This window comes from Epinephelus lanceolatus, chromosome 19, assembly GCF_041903045.1.
Source record: "Epinephelus lanceolatus isolate andai-2023 chromosome 19, ASM4190304v1, whole genome shotgun sequence".
Classification (NCBI taxonomy): Eukaryota; Metazoa; Chordata; class Actinopteri; order Perciformes; family Serranidae; genus Epinephelus; species Epinephelus lanceolatus.
Window position 1 is genome coordinate 7,346,919 of NC_135752.1, and position 22,348 is coordinate 7,369,266.

At 40.1% G+C, this 22,348-nt stretch overlaps 1 protein-coding gene across 3 annotated transcripts in view; it reads right to left on the bottom strand.

Annotated features, from left to right (window-relative positions):
• Window positions 1-1,984: 1,984 nt before the first annotated feature.
• The window catches only part of dcc (DCC netrin 1 receptor), a 418,775-nt gene continuing 398,411 nt past the window's right edge, over window positions 1,985-22,348 (bottom strand). For all 3 annotated transcript variants that reach the window (XM_078162332.1, XM_078162331.1, XM_078162330.1), the window contains exon 29: window positions 1,985-2,185. In XM_078162332.1, coding sequence (XP_078018458.1) covers window positions 2,096-2,185 — 90 coding nt within the window. In that variant the 3' untranslated portion in view covers window positions 1,985-2,095. The remainder of the gene's footprint in view (window positions 2,186-22,348) is intronic.

The window sequence follows — 22,348 nt, forward strand, 5'->3', positions numbered from 1 at the left end:
CTTTTGTGAACGCATGAACAGGTATCCCAAAAGTCAACAACCAGCCCAGTCATCACAAGAAAATATTGGCATTGTAGATTTTTGCAAACCACAGATATATTTGTATGTTTCATATGTAGCATATCAACGTATTCAAAGTGACCCAGTATATGAGCTGACTTTATCATCTGGAGAAAAAGGGGGAGACAGTGGATGGCATGACAACTAGACCACTGCAGATGACTGAGGCCAACAAAACCAGTTTTTATTTTTGGCAACCCTTTGTGGCATTCCCACCGGTGTTTAATGGCACCAAATCTGGTTGTTTTTTACCGAAACATCATTGTGTTTCCCAGTGGCAATTGAGCGTTGAATTGAACGTGGAGATTTTCACTAACACATTGCGGTGTTTGAGTCAGGGAATGTGGAGGTTTTTTACCGACACATTTCAGCGTTTCCCAGTGGTATTTGAGCTACTAAACATGGGTGTTTTAAGCCGAAATGTGATATTTTCCTAACCATAACAAAGTATTTTTTATGCCTAAACCTAACACCACATTCACCACAGCGCTGTTGAGAAATTTAAAGTTTTAATGTATCCGCTACAAAGAACGTACAAATGTAATGTATCAGTGGTTTGCAGAAATTCCAACGTTTTTTTCCTGTTGATTGGATTGCGAGAATACAGTCTTAACTTTTCTCCATTTCACAGACTCTGATTGCTCTTTAGTACTTTAACCAGCAGGGGAATGCACTGAATGTTACATACATACACTGCAACATGACGAATTGTGAATGAGGTGTTAAGACTGAATTTGAACACCTTTCTCAAAAGGACCAATCCCCACATACCATCCAAGGCCAACCTTCATTTGTCCAGGATGTGATAGGTCCTAACAATCCAAATCCAGATTTCTTAAAACATGTGTTCCACATGGATCATCTTACTGCTTTTCACTGATGTCCAGTCCGTGGTTGGGATTGAGATAAACTTGAACAAGGAGCAAAAACAAAGAAGGTTACAATAAGTTTCCCAAGATGAGAATTTGGCAACGACACAAGTCTTTGTCGGTAAAGATTGAAGTTTGTCTGGGACAGGGAGAGTAAAGGCTTGGTCAAGAGCAGCAACAGACTGTGGGAGTCTATAGAGATTTCTATACAGTCCTGTAGGAGCAGAGTAAGCTGGATCTGATCCAGGCGTTTCAGACTGATCTGGCAGGTTCTCACACTTGTTTCTTTCTGGCCAAAATCACATTTTTAATCCCCTTTTTAAACCTCAGAATCCAGAGGTGGAAGGGCTGCATGGGTTATGGGAGATGAATGGTTCAGTGAAATCATAAGGTTTTCAAGGGAGGAACAAAAAGAGAGAAATTGTGGAAAAATAGGCAAGAAATGCCAGAGATGATCACCTTGTGTCACCACAACAGGCAACCTTGGATTCAGGCAAGAAAAATTATGTTTTGGTGAAACTTTGGTGGCTGAGGATGTGTTTCTATTTGTCACTGTCGGTTCTGGTGGCATTTTCAAACCATATACACATCCTGTAAATGCACAAAGTTGGAATACCCAAACAGAAAACAAAAGACAAAAGGAATACTTCCAACGGTGATCATGAAAAATAAGTGAGGTACAGTCACAGTAACTGAGTTGTGTATAACTCAGCGGAAGAGGACGCTAATAAATACCACAAAGAAGAGAAACAGGAGGGATCTTATAACTTTGTCTTCTTTTTTTGTGATAATCCCATCATCCTGTGTCATTAAGCCGAGGTGCTAGGCATTGGGTTTTTCTAGTTTTGTGTTTGAGGTTGAAGAGTCTAGAAGCCCCTCCACTCTTGTCCTGTTCTTGGAGTTGATGCTGTGCTGCTGTAGTGTTTGTCCTTTGTTTGATTCCCCTCTATCCTAACCCGGTCCCAAACAGTAGACACTGGCCGAGACCAGTAGAAACCAAACAAACTCAACCCAGCACAGATGGAGGTCTGATTCCACGGAGGCGTCTTCAAACCCAGATTGACCTGTTGCCGCCATTATCATACGGACAGCAGGTGATGTCGAGGCTTGAAGAAGGGTTCCACACTAGATCATGGCCGAGGGATGGGCTGGGATGGTGTCAGAGGTTAGAAGGCGGAACCAGTAATGGCGTTGAGTTGCTTCATCAGCCCTTCTAGACTTGCCATCTGCTCCGAAAGGTCATCCTGCTCGTAAACCTGAAAGACAATAAAAATAGAGCAAGTTACACGACTGTGAGCTTTATAAAAACCTGCCTTTAAGTCTCTGTGGTGACAATTTATAGATCAAGAACTTAGCAGCTGGTTGATAACCATTATATGGCGAGTCTCCCTTATATAATCATATGCACAGTACTTCCTTAACACATGGATTTTCACAAAAACCATACTATTCAAATAGTCTTACTCATGCTCAATAGAATGTATGAGCAGAGTTAAATGAGTGTTTTAAATAGTGATGTTTTTGCGAAAATGGGAAGTACTGAGTGTAGGACTGGATAAATGAGATACGGATTATGCTGCATGTGTTGTGTGAGAATTTGTTAATGGGTGTTTTGATGACTTCAATTCATGAAGAATCTTCTCTGTCTTTGGATTCTTCATTCACTGTGGAGGAATGCAAGAAAAGCAAAATGAATGTAGCAACTGTTAAACATGGGGGTGGATTGATCATGCTTTGGACTTGTTACAGCCAGTGGCAGGAGGAACATTTCATGGGTAGAGGGAAAAATGGATTCCGTTAAATTCCAGGAAATTCTGGAAGCAAACATCACACCATGTGTAAAAAAGCTGACGATGAAGAGAGGATGGCTTCTACAACAGGACAATGATCCTAAACACACCTTCAAATACACAATGGACTTCCTCAAGAGGTGCGAGCTAAAGTTTTGCCATGGTTCTCACAGTCCCTGGACCTAAACATTATTAAAAATCTGTGGATAGATCTCAAAAGAGCAGTGCATGCAAGACGAAACAAAAATCTTGCAGACTTAGAAGACTTTTGCAGGAAGAATGGGTGAAAATACTCCAAACAAGAACTGAAAGACTGGTTAAGAAAAAGCGTTTAAAAGCCGTGTGTCCTCATTAAATACAGTAATTTAAATTCTGTCAAAACACTGGTTTTATGTAGGGCTGCCCCCTTAACATTCCTGTTTTCAAGGAGCCTCTGATATAAACCTCATGTTGTGAGAAGAAGCATCAGCCTTTTCATTTTGTTGCATCACAGAGCAATGCAAGAGAACTGCACTGGAAGCTGTAAACTCACAAACCCTATCTTGATTTATAATGACTGAACTAGCGTTAATGCAAATAGAGAAAGTGATGCAAAAGGAGCAGCAAGCACACAATCTGCTTGTTGCATCGATTCTCTTAGCTCTGATGCTCGTGGGAATGGCTCAACTAACAACTGAACAAAACTCTGGTAGCCGTTCTTCTACTGCTGTCCATTGTGGCTGTCAGTGCTGTCAGTAGACATGCAGGAGAGATGCTCTGCAGTGCTTTAGGGTTGACTTTAGGGTGCTTTAGGGTTGATGAGGATGAACACGTCTCATTTCTCGACACACGACTGTGTGCAAATCTGATGTTTTTTATATCAAAGATGATGATCAAAGGTGCTAAAACTTACAGTTAGAAAGTGAGACTTAACATATTCACCCTGAGTATGCAATGCATCTGCCCACAAAAATATTACTTGGAGAATTGTAATTCAGGCACAGCCATAGATATGTATAACCAATGTTTCTCACTTTCCCTTTTTAATATTCATTCTGGTCTTAACCCAGACATCTACACTACAAAAGGTCAGATCTTAAAAACAAGGGAAAAAAGCAATAAAAAGAGGTAAATCTATCTTAAAGGGGAAGTCTGGTATTTTGCATTTTGAGCCCCATCTCTGGGTTGTTTATGATGAAATAAAGTGGTTAAGACCAAAATTTTGACAATTGCTCCTTTTCGGAGAATTTGGCTTTTCCCTGACTGGCTTAACAGTGGCCATGTGTATATCTGTCCTAAAACCACCCTAAACATTCGTTTTCAAAACCATGAAACTCACTGAGTGGTCAGTGGTGTTCGTTGATGTTCTGACATAAAAATCGTAGCAAACTGTGGTTTCCATCCGTGTATGCTATTCATCTCGATTGTGGAACTATTTTTTCAGCTGCCTCATACCCGTGTGTAAACTTGTGCTTGATCGATTGTTTGACCCTGAAGCATTATACACTCCAGCCCACTTGATGCCGATAAGGCTCCATTACGTGAGAGTCGCCAACCGGCAGGAAACCATTGCAATGTAATGGGACACAGAAAAGAAACAGAAGAAGAAGGCAGGCATTGTGTTCAAAGGCATCGTACTGCAAAGGTTGTTTACAAGCGAGTAATCCATTGTGCAGTTGTTTAAATTTATTGTAAAACTTTTTCGTTTGTTCTCGTTCTTCCTTCAGCACTGTCGAGCCGGCACTTTCACTGAGCTAAAAGACTACAATGACTACAACCTTGTCGTAAACAACCCCCTTTCCGTTTCTGGTGGCGGATTACTACCAACGGACAATGAGGCTTCCTATAGAAATGGATTAGACAAAATGTCAAATATATCATCATGGAAACCACAGTTTGCTACGATTTTTATGTCAGAACATCAATGAACACTACTGACCCTCGGTGAGTTTCATGGCTCTGAAAACGAATGTTTAGGGTGGTTTTAGGACAGATTTACACATGGCCATAGGCAGCACTGTTAAGCCAGTCAGAGGAAAGCCAAATTCTCCAAAAAGGAGCAATCGTCACAGTTTTGGTCTTAACCACTCTATTTCATCATGAACAACCCAGAGATGGGGCTCGAAGTGCAAAATACCAGACTTCCCCTTTAAAATAAGCAAAAGCATCTGCCCAGTGAACAGGAAAATGTCCATTCTAAACATATAGCTGTATTTCAAAATGATGGCACAAACATTTACTAAATTTAAGTACATTTTACTTTAAATTGAGAAAATAATAATAAGTCTTTGTGGGGGACTTGCTTCTATTTATTTTCAACCATTTTTCATACTTGAGAAAACAGGAAGAACTGTAAAACCAAGCAGTAGAGCTGGTAGCTAGATCAGCTGAAGAGGGGCCTGAAGAAGACATTATTGATGCCCAGTACCCCAGTGACACATAAATTAGGGTTCTGAAGTTAGTCTTAATACAGATACAAGCAAGTTTAAACAGAGATTATTTTTCTTCTACACGCATATGCGTAAGCACACACACTACGTTTAACCAGTTAAAAACATGCACAATACCTTTAATATTCAGTTCTTAAAAGTAAATTCAATTTTATAAACGCACTGTAGGCTGCTGTAATTAAATGTACATTTTGTGGAAAAGGTTAAACGACAACTTCGGTATTTTTCAACCTGGGCTCTATTTCCCCATTTGTATGTGTGCGTATGATTCATGGGTACCACTCGTTCTAAAATTGGTTCAGTATTGAAACAAGCTAAAACGGTAATGGGGGCAAATGCGTCCCGTATAAAAGTGCTTTTTTTCGCCACTGACCGGTTCAGATCGCCAGTGCTATCTCTGTAGATAGCATATTGTAGCAGCCCTGGAGCAGTGGTGAGTGTAAATGAGTGGAGTCAGCTGTCAGTCAGTGTTGGAGCAGAGAGGGGAAGGGTGGCCCCGCTGGGTACTGTAAGTACCCAATGTCCACTACAAGGAACATGTCATAAAACATTAATAAATAATCTTTTCGTGATGAGAATTTTCACGTTGTGCTTCTTACGCAAGTTTGAGCGCTAGAACATTTTTTGTTGACTCGCTTCATATGCGCCAATAACTTGCTTCACATGTACATGAAATCACTGAATCACGAAAAATCGCGCTACTCGCTTAATTCACGCCACTTGATTTGAACCGCATAATTCGCATATTCCGTGTCATTCACGTATTTTGCATCATTCGCGCTGCACCCATCACACCTATCACATCACCTAGTGGGATTTCAGGTCTAATCACATCTTTACATTGATTTTCATGTAATTCACTTGTGTGAATTGTTTTGTTCCCGCCTGGTGTGAACACAACATAACATCCCAATCACTCAAATTAGGAAAAAAAACAAATACTCAAACTTTTTCTTTCAGGTTTCAGGAAGATATATTGTCTTGATTGAAGGTATTTCATCTTACTTAGATCTGTGTCTATGTGTCTTCTGACCAATCACTTCATCAGTGCCATGACGCCCACAGTTTCTTGTGATGGTGTAGTTTCTGCCATGGCTGGAGGAACTAATCAGTAGCATCATTAATTATCCTTCATCTGGAGTTGTTCAGGGACGACTTATTAATGATCCATTAGTGGTCAGGCCTTTATTTGTTTCTCATTTGTTCTTGAGTAACTATTCACATTTCTGTTTGCTGTATTCTGTTTTTGAATGTGTTTTTCCTGCATTGACTGACTCATTCCTTCATTTAAAATACAGATCTCTGCAGACACCTAATCCATCTCAATGAATGTCATGTCTGTTTTTATTTCTGTCAGAGCTCAGTCATTGTTGCCTGGCAGTGCAGTGCGGACTTTTCAATCTGCATTTATTACTGAATGAAATAAAAGTTGACTTTATGTTGACTGTGATGAATTATCTATCAGCAGCAAGTTTCAAGTCTCTGCAAATTGAACTGAACTGAAAGCAGCAGCTGCCTGAAGGAAGGAAGTCAAAATAAAAAGTTGGAAAATGATCAAGACTGCAAAGTTCACAGGATTTGTAGCTAATGGGCTGCATCTGGTCTGCATATGTTTCAAAGGACAGGACGCACTGAAAGTGTGAACGGCTGCACTTTAATCCTGCAGAGACTCTGTGATCACTGTGTAATGGCATGTTCACTTCAATGACACAACCTGTCGCCTCTGAGTGGTTAAGTGCCTCCATCTCTGTATGTGTGACAGTCAAGTGAACATCACTCACATACTGTACACACTCTCAGTGTGTTATATTGAGCATGGCCTTCATGCAGAAATTGTCTTTGCAGTTGGAAAAAAAAATTCAATATTCTCTTCAGTACTCCATGGAAAACCAATAAAGGCTCAGCGGAAATATTTCTCACACTTAAACTGAAAGCTTTGTGTCAATGCACAAAACTTTCTGCATGTACTTGTACTGTATTTGCACTGTATACAGTCAGTGTACAAGTCCTTCATTACACTGAGATGATCCTGCAGAAATATCACTGCAGAACTCCACTGAAAGAGTCATGCATTACTGAGTGCAAATGCTGTAAAATTGCTAATGGAGAATTACAGATATACACAACTGAACATATTACACTTCTGGTGGTATTTTTCTTTCCCCGTGTTTAATCATCTGTGTGTGCAAATCAAACAACCTGATAACTGTTAATAATTTAATCGCAATGGAAGTTAAATAACTCATACAAAGCTGTTTTATTCCTCAAACACTTGTAGCTCTGTAGCTTTGACCCATAGGGATTATTTTCATAATTGATTCATCTGTTGATTTATTTCTCGATCAATCAATTAATCAATGACACGCCAGTACTTAAAAATACCCATCTCAATTTCCTAAAGCCAAAGGTAACGCCAAAAATATCTTGTTTTGCCCAAACAAAACTGAAAAACATAAAACTGTAGGTATTGTAACATAAAATGGAGTCGAGCACAAAATCCTAACATTTTAGGAGCTGAATATTATATCGTATCAATCATGCAAATAGTTGCCAAATTCTGGTTGTCACATGATGAACTCATGTTAAATGTATATTGGAGAAACTGTGTGAATTAGTTTTGATGAGTTTGGTTTGTACTGTGCTGTGTTTGTGTTGTTGAGATTAGACAATGTCAATTATTTATCGTAATATCTGTAATAATGTGTGATGCCTACAAAGGGACGACCAGTGAACAAATAAAAGCTTTAAACAATGACTCTTTGTTTGATCAGCTATGTTTTTCACACTGTATTTTTGAACACTGGCTTCCCACTGCATACTTTTATTTTGAAATTAAGCACAGTACAGTATGTTTCCCTCTGTAGAGGCTTTGACCTGCTGATCCAGATTTGAAAATATAGATATCAGTCTGCTCCACTTAAAGCTTTTAACATGACCAGAGTCATGTTGGATCAGCTTTAAACCATTTTCTGCCCCAGGACAACTTAACTTCAGTCATTTATTGATTTTTATATATTAACCCCATTTTTAACATCAGCAGGACCCAATCAGAATCCACCAGCAGCAGTCAGGTTACCAGTTAATAACTAACAGACAGTAAAGTCATAACTCCACAGTCAAAACATATCCATTGAAAGCCTACTAAATATATCACACATTGCTTTATGACCATGTGTTTAGAAAATCAGCCTCTGTTTTCTTTTTTTTTTTTTTTTTGGACTCAGACAGACAGAGCAAACTGGTGCCAGAATTGTTTTCTGCATCAATTTATGGTGGAAATGTCAAAATAAAAGTCCTCTGCCACTTTCATGTTTATCCTGGGGGATGGACTGTAAGTTTTAAATATTTAAATATCACCCCTAAAATCTACCAGTGTGTCTACAGGTAATAAAAGCACTGTGAGTAAAGTAAGCAGTATATATGTGGTACCATGCAGAGGTAGGTTTTGTGTCAGAATAGAGTGAGTTAGGTGACTCTACATTTTGCTAAGTGCAAGTACAAAGTGAAAACACAGCATTAGGTTCAGATGTAGTTTTAAATTTGTGTAACATCAGAAATGTGGACTTTTATGCAAAAGAGCTCGACTCATTTTGGCAAAAAGATTAAAAAAAAAAAAAATAGTTGAAAATGTTTGTACCAGTTAAGACCTCACTAATTAAAATGTAAGAATATTTAATGACTTTTTGACCGACTGTATTTATAAAACTGAATTTGAGACATTTTAAAACTTTTAGAACCTGCAGACACCCTGCCTACTGTATGATCGCACCATCATGGCACACAAATTGGCCTTTTCCACTGTTACTCTAGGCCGTGCTATGTCAAGCCATGCTGCACCAATTTGCGTTTCTGTTATCAGTTAAACATGCTGTGCCACGCCGAGCTGCCACAGGGAGATGGACCTTTTCCGGTGACATCTCACTGACAGCAGCCAACCCTGTTTCACCCTCTCAAACAGGCCTGTGTGTTGCAAGACTCTACTCAGCTCAAGAGACCAGAGAGAAAGGTGTTTTTAAAAGTCTCTGTGTGTTCAGCTTTCAGTACTTTTTTAACTTCTAACTGCATGTTTGTGGTTTGGAATTTAGTTTCTCTCCTGCACCCTCTTTTTACTGTTTCATGTTCCCTATCAGCTGTATTACAAGTTGTGCAAAGTTGCTGCTTGAAAACTTGACATTTCCTTATTTTGCTGCTTCACAATAAAAGTTTTTACATAACAAAATAATGGGGGAAGAATCTACAGGAAACTAAATATGTTTATCACTGAATTAGCAGAACTTATTAGCAGTTTTTCTACAATAAAGACAAGTCTAGTAATACTGCAGGGAGGAAGATTAAAAGCAGAAAGAGCCGCAGTGAGATGTTATGCCCAGTTCAGACCAAAGATTTGCGATGAGATAAGTTGAAAGAGACAACCACTTGCAATGTGCCGTTCTGCAATGTTCTACAAACCTGCTGGTTCACACCAAGCTCATAAGCTCATAGCTTGGCTAATCAGTCAAGTCGGACTTCTCGTCTTGTCTGAGTATACATGCAGAAGAGAAAATCGAATTTCTGACCAAGTACCTCTGACAGCGCCTTGATAGGTGGTGCTGTGTCCTTGTTAATATAGTGTGTATTGAACTAGTTCCAGTTGACCCGAAGAGAAAGCAAACGATGAATAATAATTCCTCGTCCGTCCAGAAGTGCGTCTTCTGCTTCTTGGTCACCATGGTGTTTGTTTGTTTTTCCGGGAGTTACTGCACTGCTATATACTGAACTACTGCTATGTCATCTCCTTCTTCTTCCAGGTGAAAGCCTGCAAAAGAAAAAGTGGTGCATGCGCAGAACACTGAGTCCGACTCCAGTTGGACTAAGTGGATACATGCAGCAACAGATTTTCAATTGAACTATCTAGGTGTGCTAGTCGAGCTACGGATAGTCCAATTTAAGTCGGACTAAACTGTTTACATGCATTTAAAAGTCGACTTTCACTCAGACTAAGACAATCATTCGATTTTCTCAAGCTGCATGTAAACATACTGAGTGTATTATCTCTGTACAACAACTCTGTACTTCCATTCTGATTTCCAGCTTTTCAGGCTTCTTTTGTGGCTGAATATAATTTGTATCTTATTAAAATATGAATGAGAATAGTGATAGTGAGATACAGTTGTTATTTGTAGTTGTGATGCTGACTGGCTGTAGAAACAGGAGACGCGTTTATATTATAAAACCAGCTACCGACGATTTGGACAGTGGAGTTGTAGGTGCAGCCTGCCAAACCAAACCAAACCAAACCAAACCAAGCCAAACTAGCACATGACTGTCAAAAAGGGGTATAACACTGAACTAGATCTGGTGCAAATTCAACAACAAATGGACAATGCTAGTAGCAATATCAGAACATTAAAATTTCCACATTTTGAGGGCATATCCTGTCTACGTCCTCCAGCTCTGTCAAATTTGGTGAAAATCCAATATGATATTTCACTTTATAATTCTCTTTGCTTCTACTATACTCTTTTGTCCTCTATGAGCTTTGGCAATGCCAATGTCACTTACTACGCAGTAGTTTATCTCGTGGCTGGTTCATCTTTCTTTTAATATAATTCACAAGTTTTCTCATGACCAATTTTTGTTCTACTTAACATGTAAGTAATTTAGAAAGTCTCTAAAAAGTGTTTTCTTTGTCCATTTCTGTATATTTAGTTTAAAACTCTCCAGGGGGGATTTTGAACAGGTGATATACATTTCTGACGGTGGAGATTCACAGATATCAGGAAGATTTGTTACTCTTGGTGTACTTGCACAGAGATAGACATAACAGCTAAAGGGAAGGAAGGAGAAGAAAGAGGACTAACAGCACCTGTACGGTTGTCCTTCATCTGTGTAATACAGAGTGTGAGTTAACCGTTTGACCTTCCTCATTCACTCTGAATGAGGCCAGAAAAACTCATCTAAAAGCCCCACACTGCCCGGTATTTTCCATCTCCCACGGACAAAAAGGCTTCTGCAAAACTCATAACAGTGTATAAAAATCCAGTGACCTCCTGATCTCATTTATTGACCCATAACAGCACAGTTTAACTGAGTCAGTAAACGTTTCATCAATGGGATAAAATGCCAGTCAATGCTCCGTGTTTCCGTCTGATATCCTGTTATCTCTCGGCCTGCTGACCTGGATTCATGCTCCTCTATAATCCGCCAGAGACTGATCCCAACACAGCACAGAGAGTAGAGCATATGTGGATTCATACAGACACAGAAAAATGATAAAACCTGCGTTCACATGTCTCAAGGTTTTCTGTCCACATATTCCAAATGCCTTCTTAAAGTGAACTGCCACTGAAAGCCAAAGTGATACTGCCCGATCTCATTCCCAAGGAGTCAAATATGGCAGCTTGGTCAGTGGCGATCACCTTGTGATTCCAAGTACATGGCGCCCTTTAGCATCTGTACGAGACGCACTAGGCTTTCACCTAACTCCTTGTAAAGCCATCTGCAGCAGTGATGTAGTATAAAGTGCAAGAAAGTCAGAGTAGGGTGGAAGGGAGAGGTAATGGCTGGCTGAACAAACACAGGACTTTCAACCAAGAGACTGGTGTTGTTGGTGTTGTGTCCCATGTGGAACATTGAAGTTACATAACACATGCGGTTATCTTAACCCAAACTTAAGCTAAAACTGTAATTTCGTTGCCTAAACCTGGTAATTTTGATGACAAAACTTATATTTCCTGTGAACAAGGAAGTTTTACTTGAAAAGATCCTATACATGTAATGTGCAGAAATTGACAAGCCATCCCTGAGCTTCCAAAACTGATGCAAAAGGGGTACCTAGAGCTACGTAGTTTAAAGCTCAGCAACACTGAACAAACTTAAATATCCCTAATTATTTATTATTATTTTCACTCTTGCCTGTTCTGTTTTGTTCTGAAAATGTCGGTGTGCAACCCTGTTCTGTAGACGATAACCAAGGTGCAGACTAGTGAGTAGTGAGTGACAATAACCCCGCCCACATTTAAGAGTACTGTTTGCAGTGGAAACGCCAAATGGACCTAGGGTCTAGGTACCATGTCTGAAGGGTTACTTTTGGTTACAACGGAACTATACCGAAAGTGTTTGGTGGAAACAGGGCTTTATTGTAATACGTGTGCATTTTCCATGATGATGCAGATGGGCATGTTCAGTTAATAGATGTATTTATTTGTTGTTGTTTTTTTTCACACTGTTTGGATGTATTTAATGTTGTTTTTACTGTTTTTACTGCAGCCACTGAAGTCCAAGGCACATTTCCCTCTGGGACAAGAAAATCTATGCAAACAGCACTTCTGTTACAGCTTGTGATACCCTGTGACTTCCTGTCTAGATAGCTGGCTGCTGTTTTCTCCTTGCAACCGATTTAAACAGCTGAAGTCTGTACAAGCTCAGACATTCTTTAAGTTTTAATGGTGAAACTTAATTAGTAAATCGCTACTTTGAAATGAGCTAGTAGTCACTATAGCACTGCCAAAGGAAATGTGTGTTTCTGCGAACCACAAATACAGTGTGTTACATCTGTACTTTTCATACATATCATGTCAACATTTCTGAAGTGATCCAGTTCAGATTACATGTATGTAAGCTGAGTTTCTCATCAGGAAGAGGAGGGGATGGTGGGTGTTGTACAATTAAAAAAACAAGATAACTGTATGGAGTTATTTAACCAGCTATAATTAGCCATGTATGTCATGATCTGCCCTGATTTCCTCTTGGAGTAAGATAAGATAAGATAAACTTTATTGTCCCAAGCGGGAAATTTGTTTTGGGCACATAGTGCAATATAGCTGCAGAGCAGATACAACCATCATATACAAAAAAGACACAAAGCAGACAACCATGTAGTATGCAAGGCGCAGATTTGAATAACATAACAGTGCAATTAGGACTACTGGATGAAATAAATACAACAACTTTATCATATCAGGTAAGGCTAAAAGAATACAAGCTCCTTACTCATTTACTGTGCATTCCAGTACCCATACTATCACACTATAGTATGCTTGAAAAAGATTTAATATGTCCCAATACATAGTGTGTCAAATGCAGTATGCCAAAAATACTAGGATTTTCTACTACATCTGGTGCGATTTTGCAGTATGCAAGCCAGCATGCTTTTCTGGCTATTCTGACCCTCAATCCTCTGCGCAGCAGACAGTAAGTCACATTGACTGAGCCGCAAACAGATGACAGCTTGACAGCTGATTGACAGCTGTTTGGTAAGTGGCTTTTGTTTTATCTCCATGGTAACAGATATAAAAGTAGAGAGTCAAACTTCAGGGTGTAATGATATGAGAAAGTAATACTTTTTTTAATACCAGTCTTCAGTCATGTTTAGTGTTTCCTGTTTTGTTACTCACATCGCCTCTCATTTCAGATCACTTCACTTCCCACTTTGTGTTTTCCTGCCCTGCCCTCATTAGTTTCACCTTATTTGTCTCACTAGTCCTGCAGTCTACTCACCTAAATGATTTAGGCTAATGTATATATCCTATAAAGGCTGGTTCAGTTCTTGTGGATTTGAAGCCACAAATGACTGTATATCAGCAGCGAGGATGAATGAGTGATGGTTTAAAGGGCCGTGTGTAATATTTGGCATGGTTTATTGTCAATCTGAATCTGAATCTGAATATTCTACCCATTAATATGTTTATACAAGTGTATGATCGCTATAAAATAAAATTTGTTTGGTTTTCGTAGCCTTATAATTATGCTTCTATATATATATATATACAGTACAGGCCAAAAGTTTGGACACACCTTCTCATTCAATGTGTTTTCTTTATTTTCATGACTATTTACATTGTAGATTCTCACTGAAGGCATCAAAACTATGAATGAACACATGTGGAGTTATGTACTTAACAAAAAAAGGTGAAATAACTGAAAACATGTTTTATATTCTAGTTTCTTCAAAATAGCCACCCTTTGCTCTGATTACTGCTTTGCACACTCTTGGCATTCTCTCGATGAGCTTCAAGAGGTAGTCACCTGAAATGGTTTTCCAACAGTCTTGAAGGAGTTCCCAGAGGTGTTTAGCACTTGTTGGCCCCTTTGCCTTCACTCTGCGGTCCAGCTCACCCCAAACCATCTCGATTGGGTTCAGGTCCGGTGACTGTGGAGGCCAGGTCATCTGCCGCAGCACTCCATCACTCTCCTTCTTGGTCAAATAGCCCTTACACAGCCTGGAGGTGTGTTTAGGGTCATTGTCCTGTTGAAAAATAAATGATCGTCCAACTAAACGCAAACCGGATGGGATGGCATGTCGCTGCAGGATGCTGTGGTAGCCATGCTGGTTCAGTGTGCCTTCAACTTTGAATAAATCCCCAACAGTGTCACCAGCAAAACACCCCCACACCATCACACCTCCTCCTCCATGCTTCACAGTGGGAACCAGGCATGTGGAATCCATCCGTTCACCTTTTCTGCGTCTCACAAAGACACGGCGGTTGGAACCAAAGATCTCAAATTTGGACTCATCAGACCAAAGCACAGATTTCCACTGGTCTAATGTCCATTCCTTGTGTTTCTTGGCCCAAACAAATCTCTTCTGCTTGTTGCCTCTCCTTAGCAGTGCTTTCCTAGCAGCTATTTGACCATGAAGGCCTGATTGGCGCAGTCTCCTCTTAACAGTTGTTCTAGAGATGGGTCTGCTGCTAGAACTCTGTGTGGCATTCATCTGGTCTCTGATCTGAGCTGCTGTTAACTTGCGATTTCTGAGGCTGGTGACTCGGATGAACTTATCCTCAGAAGCAGAGGTGACTCTTGGTCTTCCTTTCCTGGGTCGGTCCTCATGTGTGCCAGTTTGGTTGTAGCGCTTGATGGTTTTTGCGACTCCACTTGGGGACACATTTAAAGTTTTTGCAATTTTCCGCACTGACTGACCTTCATTTCTTAAAGTAATGATGGCCACTCGTTTTTCTTTAGTTAGCTGATTGGTTCTTGCCATAATATGAATTTTAACAGTTGTCCAATAGGGCTGTCGGCTGTGTATTAACCTGACTTGTGCACAACACAACTGATGGTCCCAACCCCATTGATAAAGCAAGAAATTCCACTAATTAACCCTGATAAGGCACACCTGTGAAGTGGAAAGCATTTCAGGTGACTACCTCTTGAAGCTCATCGAGAGAATGCCAAGAGTGTGCAAAGCAGTAATCAGAGCAAAGGGTGGCTATTTTGAAGAAACTAGAATATAAAACATGTTTTCAGTTATTTCACCTTTTTTTGTTAAGTACATAACTCCACATGTGTTCATTCATAGTTTTGATGCCTTCAGTGAGAATCTACAATGTAAATAGTCATGAAAATAAAGAAAACGCATTGAATGAGAAGGTGTGTCCAAACTTTTGGCCTGTACTGTATATACATATACATATATATATATATATATATATATGTATATATACATATATATATATATCAAGGGCCTTGCTTTAGAGAGGTCGTCATCTTGCGCCGCCATGTATGTACGGCAGACCGAGCGGACAATCCAGCCAGCCAGAGAACGCGTTTCGCGTGTATAAATGAACCAACGAAGACAGCGGAAGGAAAGAAGAAGGAGGAAGAAACAGCAGAGAGTGTTAGTAGTTCGTCAAAAGAGAGTAGTGAAAAGTTTTTTTAGTTATAAAGTTTGCGAATGGACCACACTTACCACGCAACAGGAGAGAATGAACCCGAACCGTCATCTGCAAGGAAAAGAAGACGCAACTTCACTCCTTGTGATGCACTCTCTGCGGCACTTTTCCTCCTGGTGATATATCTCCCAATAATGGTAGCACCGAATCCCATTCTGTGCATTCAGCCTCTCTTCTCACCCGCTCAGCATCAAACACATGGAGTTCCTCATCTGTATGCTCCGGCTCAAACAGGTATGGCTCTGGGTCTGTGTCCGCTACAAGAAACTCTTCAAAATCGCGTTCAAAGTTGTCCATTGCAGCTTCTATAGTCCGGAGATATTGCTAGGCTAAATAAACAGCTGAGCTCTGTTTACCGGCTACGCTGTCAGTCAGTGTGCGGGCTGGAGATTGGTGGAGCAGAGAGGAGGAGGGTCCCCACTTAGTATGGCAAACGAGTATGTGTGTAAAGTTATTTAGTGTGTCTGTTACGCTAGAAGAGTCAGCGTTTGGGACGAAGTCTTTTACCCCCTGGAGTGTTACCAGAGTTTCTGGAGTGCTCAAATAAACGGGCCTTTTTCCCGAACGCTCCTCTGGTCTCCTGCTCGTGAGGGATTCATTACAATATCGTAACATGGCTTAGATTTCTAAATAAACATTCACCTCGTCGCTAGATAGACCTACTGAAAAAGTCGTGCGCAAGGCTTTTTGTCCCTACGAGGCCACCGTCATTTACCCGACGGGAGGGGTGAGCGAGTGAGCCCTGCAATCTAGAATTTGACCACTGATGTCACTGTTTTCAACGGTTTTCAACCCATTTTACACACTGGCCCTTTAAACTTTTAAATGTTTCTCTCTCTCCTCTTTTTAGAATTTTACATTTGTTTCCAATCAGACACTGGCTTACTTTGCTGTTGTAAACACAGCTGCTGCTCTAAAAACAGTATTTTGTTATCTAAAAATATAAATAAATGTTATTTCTGTTCTTAATTTATTCTTTATCTTGGACACAAATAAACAAAAGAACCGATAAGGGCATTGCTGTGAGTAATGACTTTTCACCTTATTTGTCTCGACTGTGTTCGGGCACAGGATACGGGACCCAAATGCAGACGCACGTGGAGCAGGCTGAAGAAAAGGGCATTCCCCCTAAATGGGATATGTTTTGTGGGGTTGAAGTGGGTTGTATGAGGTATGTCAGTGTATTACATACAGTAGATATCAATTGGTATGCCCTCAGTTTCTCAGAAGCAGGCTGGAGTTTGACACAGAACCTAAGCAATGTACTGCTGTGGATGGGGGTCTGCAACAAAACCCTTCTGAGTCACCTAACAAAATCATTATCAGTGTTAGTGTACACTATATTGAGAGTGTTCAACTTTGTTTCACTTCATTTTTTCCCCTGGTCATCCATTCCCCACCTGCAGTGGCTCTGCAGGTAGGGAATGGAGGAGCCGCCCCACAGTTTGAGTACAAACTACATAATAACTAGTGTGTCCATTGACCTTCCCCACTGTCAGATACTCTGCTCTCTCACACACTGAAGCTCTGAGTGGAAGAATGCAGAGTTGGAGGAGGCTGGTGGTGTTTAGGGTTAAAGGTCAGCCGATGCATTTTGTATGTGTGTGAACCTCTGACCTGCTGTTCAGATCAGACTGAGGACAGGAGCGAGCGCACACACACACCCACATATACAAAGGGCACTCAAAAACAAATACAGAGCATAAAACAGGTGTTTTAAACCTAAAGTTAAAATATAAGTCTTGTGATATTCTATATTTTTCTTATTGTCATCAAATCGCATTACAATACCAAAATCTATGCAAATGCTGTGTTTGTATCCAAAGCCTGATACGCTAAATGTTATTCCTCTGTCTCAGTAACAAGACATAAATTATAGCTGCTGTACAGCAGCAGGTCAGGGCTGGGCATTTTGAGGAGCAAGAAGGAGAACAATGGCTAATTGTGGTCCAGTTGAGCTATCTGTACTGGGTAACCTCTATGGATAAACAAACTATGTGTAAAGCCGAATAGCTCAGCTAAACATAACTATGGAGAAGTGTTCAGAAAGGGAGGATGAAAAATAGGAAAATGAAGAAGAGGAGGAAGACAAATAACATATTTATGAGGATCCATCAGTAGAACTTTCTGGGCCAAAATATCATTAATCCTTGGATTATCTTTGAAATCTTATATCTAACCCTCACAGCACAATGTCTAAGGAGGCAAAAGCACCTTTAAACTGCACCACCTGGGACCTGAGCTTACAGCCTTTAGGCACCAATGGCAATCTGTTATCAAGTTGAGCTACCTCACCAGTGTAGAATTTAGATGTGACTTCACACTATGATACAGCCAACCACCAGGCTGCAACATCACAGCAGTACATGTATTTACAGGCTGATTTCAAATCAGTTTCAAAAATTCAGTTATCAGGACAAAAGTCTGAGAATTTGCATACTTCATCTACACAACATAGAAAGCACCTGGCATGTCTTTTTACAAAGACTGAGTGATGTATAAGTGAAAAATTATGCTTAAACATTCACACTTCATCTACCCTGACAACAAAATATTGTCTTTTCGTGAACATTGGAGCTTTATATAGTGAGAATTTGCAGTAGCTGTTTACAGTGATACATTTTTTATTTAGATATACTGGGGGCTCAATTTTAGATCATTCAAAAATTTGTGTAATCCATTTGTGTAGGACAGACTGAAAATTGCTGTGTAGCAAATTCTGTACAAATTTATCAAAAAAATGTGGGAGGAGACTGGTTCAATTAGTTTTACACACTGAAATTTACAAAAGTGTTTTAACAACTGGGCCTACAGTTTAATGAAGGCTGCAAAGCTGTAGGCCATACAGGTTATTTGTTATGAATTTTCAAAATTGTGAACTTAGTCACTGTAGCGCCACCATCAGGAATACTGGTTCCCAATTCCCATTGAGGAAGTTTGGCATGGGACTGGACCTATGTGCCAAGTTTGGTTTATTTTCATGCATGGGAAGTCAGATTTCCTTGGCAGGAGAAGGAGAGGGAGAGCTGCCTGTCTAGTAATAGTAATATTCCTCATATTTTTATCTTATTGCCAACAAATCCCAAGTGTAAACCTCAACCAAGTATTTGTGTGTATTAAAGATTAATATATTTCTTCTTCTTCTGTGACACAGAAGTACATTGTTGTCCAAAAACTATCAAAACACATCAGTGAGCCACACTGTTGCACTACCTAACATGTTCCTTCATTATCCTCAACACATACTGTAAATTAAATTCGACTCAATCCAAAATACACCATCCTGCTGCTACCAGATTAATCTGTTGCTAAAAATAGTCCCGAGCAAATGCACAACTTTCTCTTGTTTAAGCAGGAGTAAGCCAGAACCATGAAACTCATTATGCACATGGTCTGGGATGATCCCACTTTTCCTTCCAAAGGACAAACTGATGTTTCATATTTCTGAAAGTTTTACTGCCAAGACTCATTTTTGAGGTATGAAGGTATTTTTTTTAATCTACAGTATTTTCCTCATCTCAACATCTCAAACTTTATTGTTTATGAATTGAAATCCATCTAGTTTTGATGACCATTTTTGTGCCTGGTCTGTACTGGTGTTTAAGTGGGTGGAGCATGTCAGGTGGCATCCACATGAATGTCAGAGCCCAAGATCTCCCAACAGGACATTGCATTGTAACAAGATGACCTGTGCTGTTCACTTCACCTGTCAGTGGTTTTAATGTTTTGGCTGATCGGTGTATGTTAATACTGCCACATTGGCTGAAAATCAACATATTTTTCAACTATTTTTTTTGGTTTGTAATAGTAGCCCATAGCGATGTTAGGGTTTTCTTACATCTGCACCTACCCAATCCATTACGAGAGCCAATTCACACCCGCTTGACATCAAAACATGTATCAACCACCTGAACCCAACCCCTGAACTGCCAAATGTATGCATTACAGTAGAACAATTGTCAGGACTGAGAAAAGGACAGAGACAAAGGCTGAGCAGCGGGAGACAGAGAGGGAAAGAAGAAGTGGAAAATGGACTACTGAACACAGTGTTTCTCTAAGTTATTTATAACTTACAAGGAACGCTGCTTTGTCACTTACTGACCTGCCTGCCTGGAAACTGTAATAAATGTAACATTATATTAACATACATTCACTTAACATTTAATTTATAACACCTCAAATTGCACCAATAAGAAACGAGACAGAACCATGCAGGTCTGCACTTGCAGATCCGTTTCTCAAACTGATGTTTTTATAGTTCTTTAATTATAAGGTCAATAACAGAGTTTTAATTAAATTGGAATTGAATGTTCAATGGATATTAAATTGTTTTAACTTTAATGAGATTCTTGGGAGTTAATTGTGGTCCTTGGTATTTATATGAAGGCAGGCCAGCTGTTAGGAAATATGGGCAGGGGGACAACATTTTCCAAAGAGTGGCAGGGATCAAATCACTGTGCATATCACTACACAAAATGTTATACTTCCTGCAATTATAATCCAATTTATCATAGTTTTCAACAGGTATCTTTTTGTTGTTTTTTTTGACAAAAAAAAAAAAAAGAATCATTACAGAAAAGTAAACACAAACACTGACTGAAGAAATTACTGCAAGGTATTAAATCATAAGATCAAATCAAACAGAAAAGAATACTACTTTAATCACATGCTGGTCAAATTGTGTGCAGAACAATTGGCCTTAGGCCAGGGTAATCTGCACCCTTTGACCCCCCTGGCCTGTGTAAAGGTATTACATGTACATGTGCTCTTACAATGGCCCCTGCATGTGGGTGCAGATGTAACATTTTCCTTCTCGTGTTTTAATCAATATTGTGACTCTAACATTGCTTGTAAGAACAACTGATGACTGTTAATAAGAATGCAGATACAAGTTACCTACATAATTGCCCTTATCCTTAGGCTCCCCTAACATTTGCTAAAAACTACAGTGGTCATCTGTTTTAGGAAATTACTGAGATAAAATAATATGTTTGTTAGCCATTTTTAAAGATTCACATCTTCAGTAGGAACCTTTTGGCTCAAGTGCCACAGGCAGGGCAGGGAAATCTGAAATCTTATCCAAATCACCCTCTGCTGCTGCCCTTCTTTAAAATATGTCACTGTTGTAACAACATAATATTAAAAGCAGCATCGTGTTATACTTACTTTTTTTTTTCACTCACACTGTGTGTCACAGTCTATTAACTAGCTGTGTGTGTGTGTGTGTGTGTGTGTGTCTGTGTGTGTGTGTGTGTGTCTCTGTGTGTGTGATAGATAGGCCAGAGGGCTGATGGGAAAAGAGTAGATCAATTACAAAGATAGAACAGCAGATGAAGAGAAAGACCTGTTGACCTTTACCCCCCCAACCATCTTTCATCTCATTTTCTCCACTCCTCCTGATCAGTTTTATTGCTCCTCTCCTGATTTTCTTTGTCTCGCTGCCTCTCATCTTCTGTATCTCTCTCCCGTCCCCCTTTTTCACCTCTCCTCTACCCTCTCATCTTCATATCTTCTTTTCTCTCTCCTCTTCCTCCTCCTCGTCTGTTCTTTCTGGAGCATCCCTCTCTTCCAGGCTGCCCTCTCCTCCTGTCCTTCCACTCTTCTCATCTCATCTCTTTCCTGCTCTTTTCCTCCATCCTTCTTCCTCCTGAAGCATCCCTCTCTCTCTTCCTGTTGCTACGGCGACACCTCTTGCTCCTCTATCTTTTTCCCCTTCTTCCTCACTCATAGCTCTCCACTCCTTGTTTTGTCCCCCCCCACACCTCCTCCTCTCCTCCTTGTATCTTCTTTTTCTCTCCTCCTCCATTTTCTCCTCTCCTTCTTCATTTGTCCTCTTCTCTGCTCTCCTTGTTTTATCTCCTTTTTACTCCTCTCTTGCTCTCTCCTCTTCTTGTTGCCGTGGCGACGCCTCCTCCTGTCCTATTGTCATTGAGTCACATATGAATATTTAACAAGTCCCAACGTCCGGCGTCCCTCCACATCATTTTCTGTCGTTTATCTCTCTGCTTGTCATCCTGTGGCTCCCCCTCCTTCCTCTCCTTTGCTTCTCTCCTCCCTCCTTTGCTTCTCTCCTCCCAATCTTGTTTTCTTTTTCATATTTCCAGTCTGCATCTTTCCTTTCTCACCATTTCCTGTTTTTTTTTTGTTTTTCCCCTCCTATCTTTTTCTTATCCTGTCTTGTATTTGTCTCTTCTCCTCCTATATCCCTCTTTCTTATCCTCCAATTCCATTTCTCCTCCTCCTCTTCTTATTTCCCTGTCCTCATCACTTCTCCTCCTTCTGTTCTTCTTCTTAACCTTTCCTCTTCTTCCCTCTTGTCTCTTCCTCCTCTTCTCCCTCACTTCCCTTCCATCTAATCTTTCTGCTGTCTTCTATACCCATCCTCTTATCATCCCTGTTCCTTTCCCATCACCTTCTTTTCTTCCTTCCTTCCTTCCTTCCCTCCCTCATTGTCCTTTACTCCCCTCCCCTCTTCTCTCTTCCTCCTTCTCTTAATACTCTTACCCTGTCTTCCTTTTCTTCCCCCTCTCTTCCTCTCCACAGTCTCA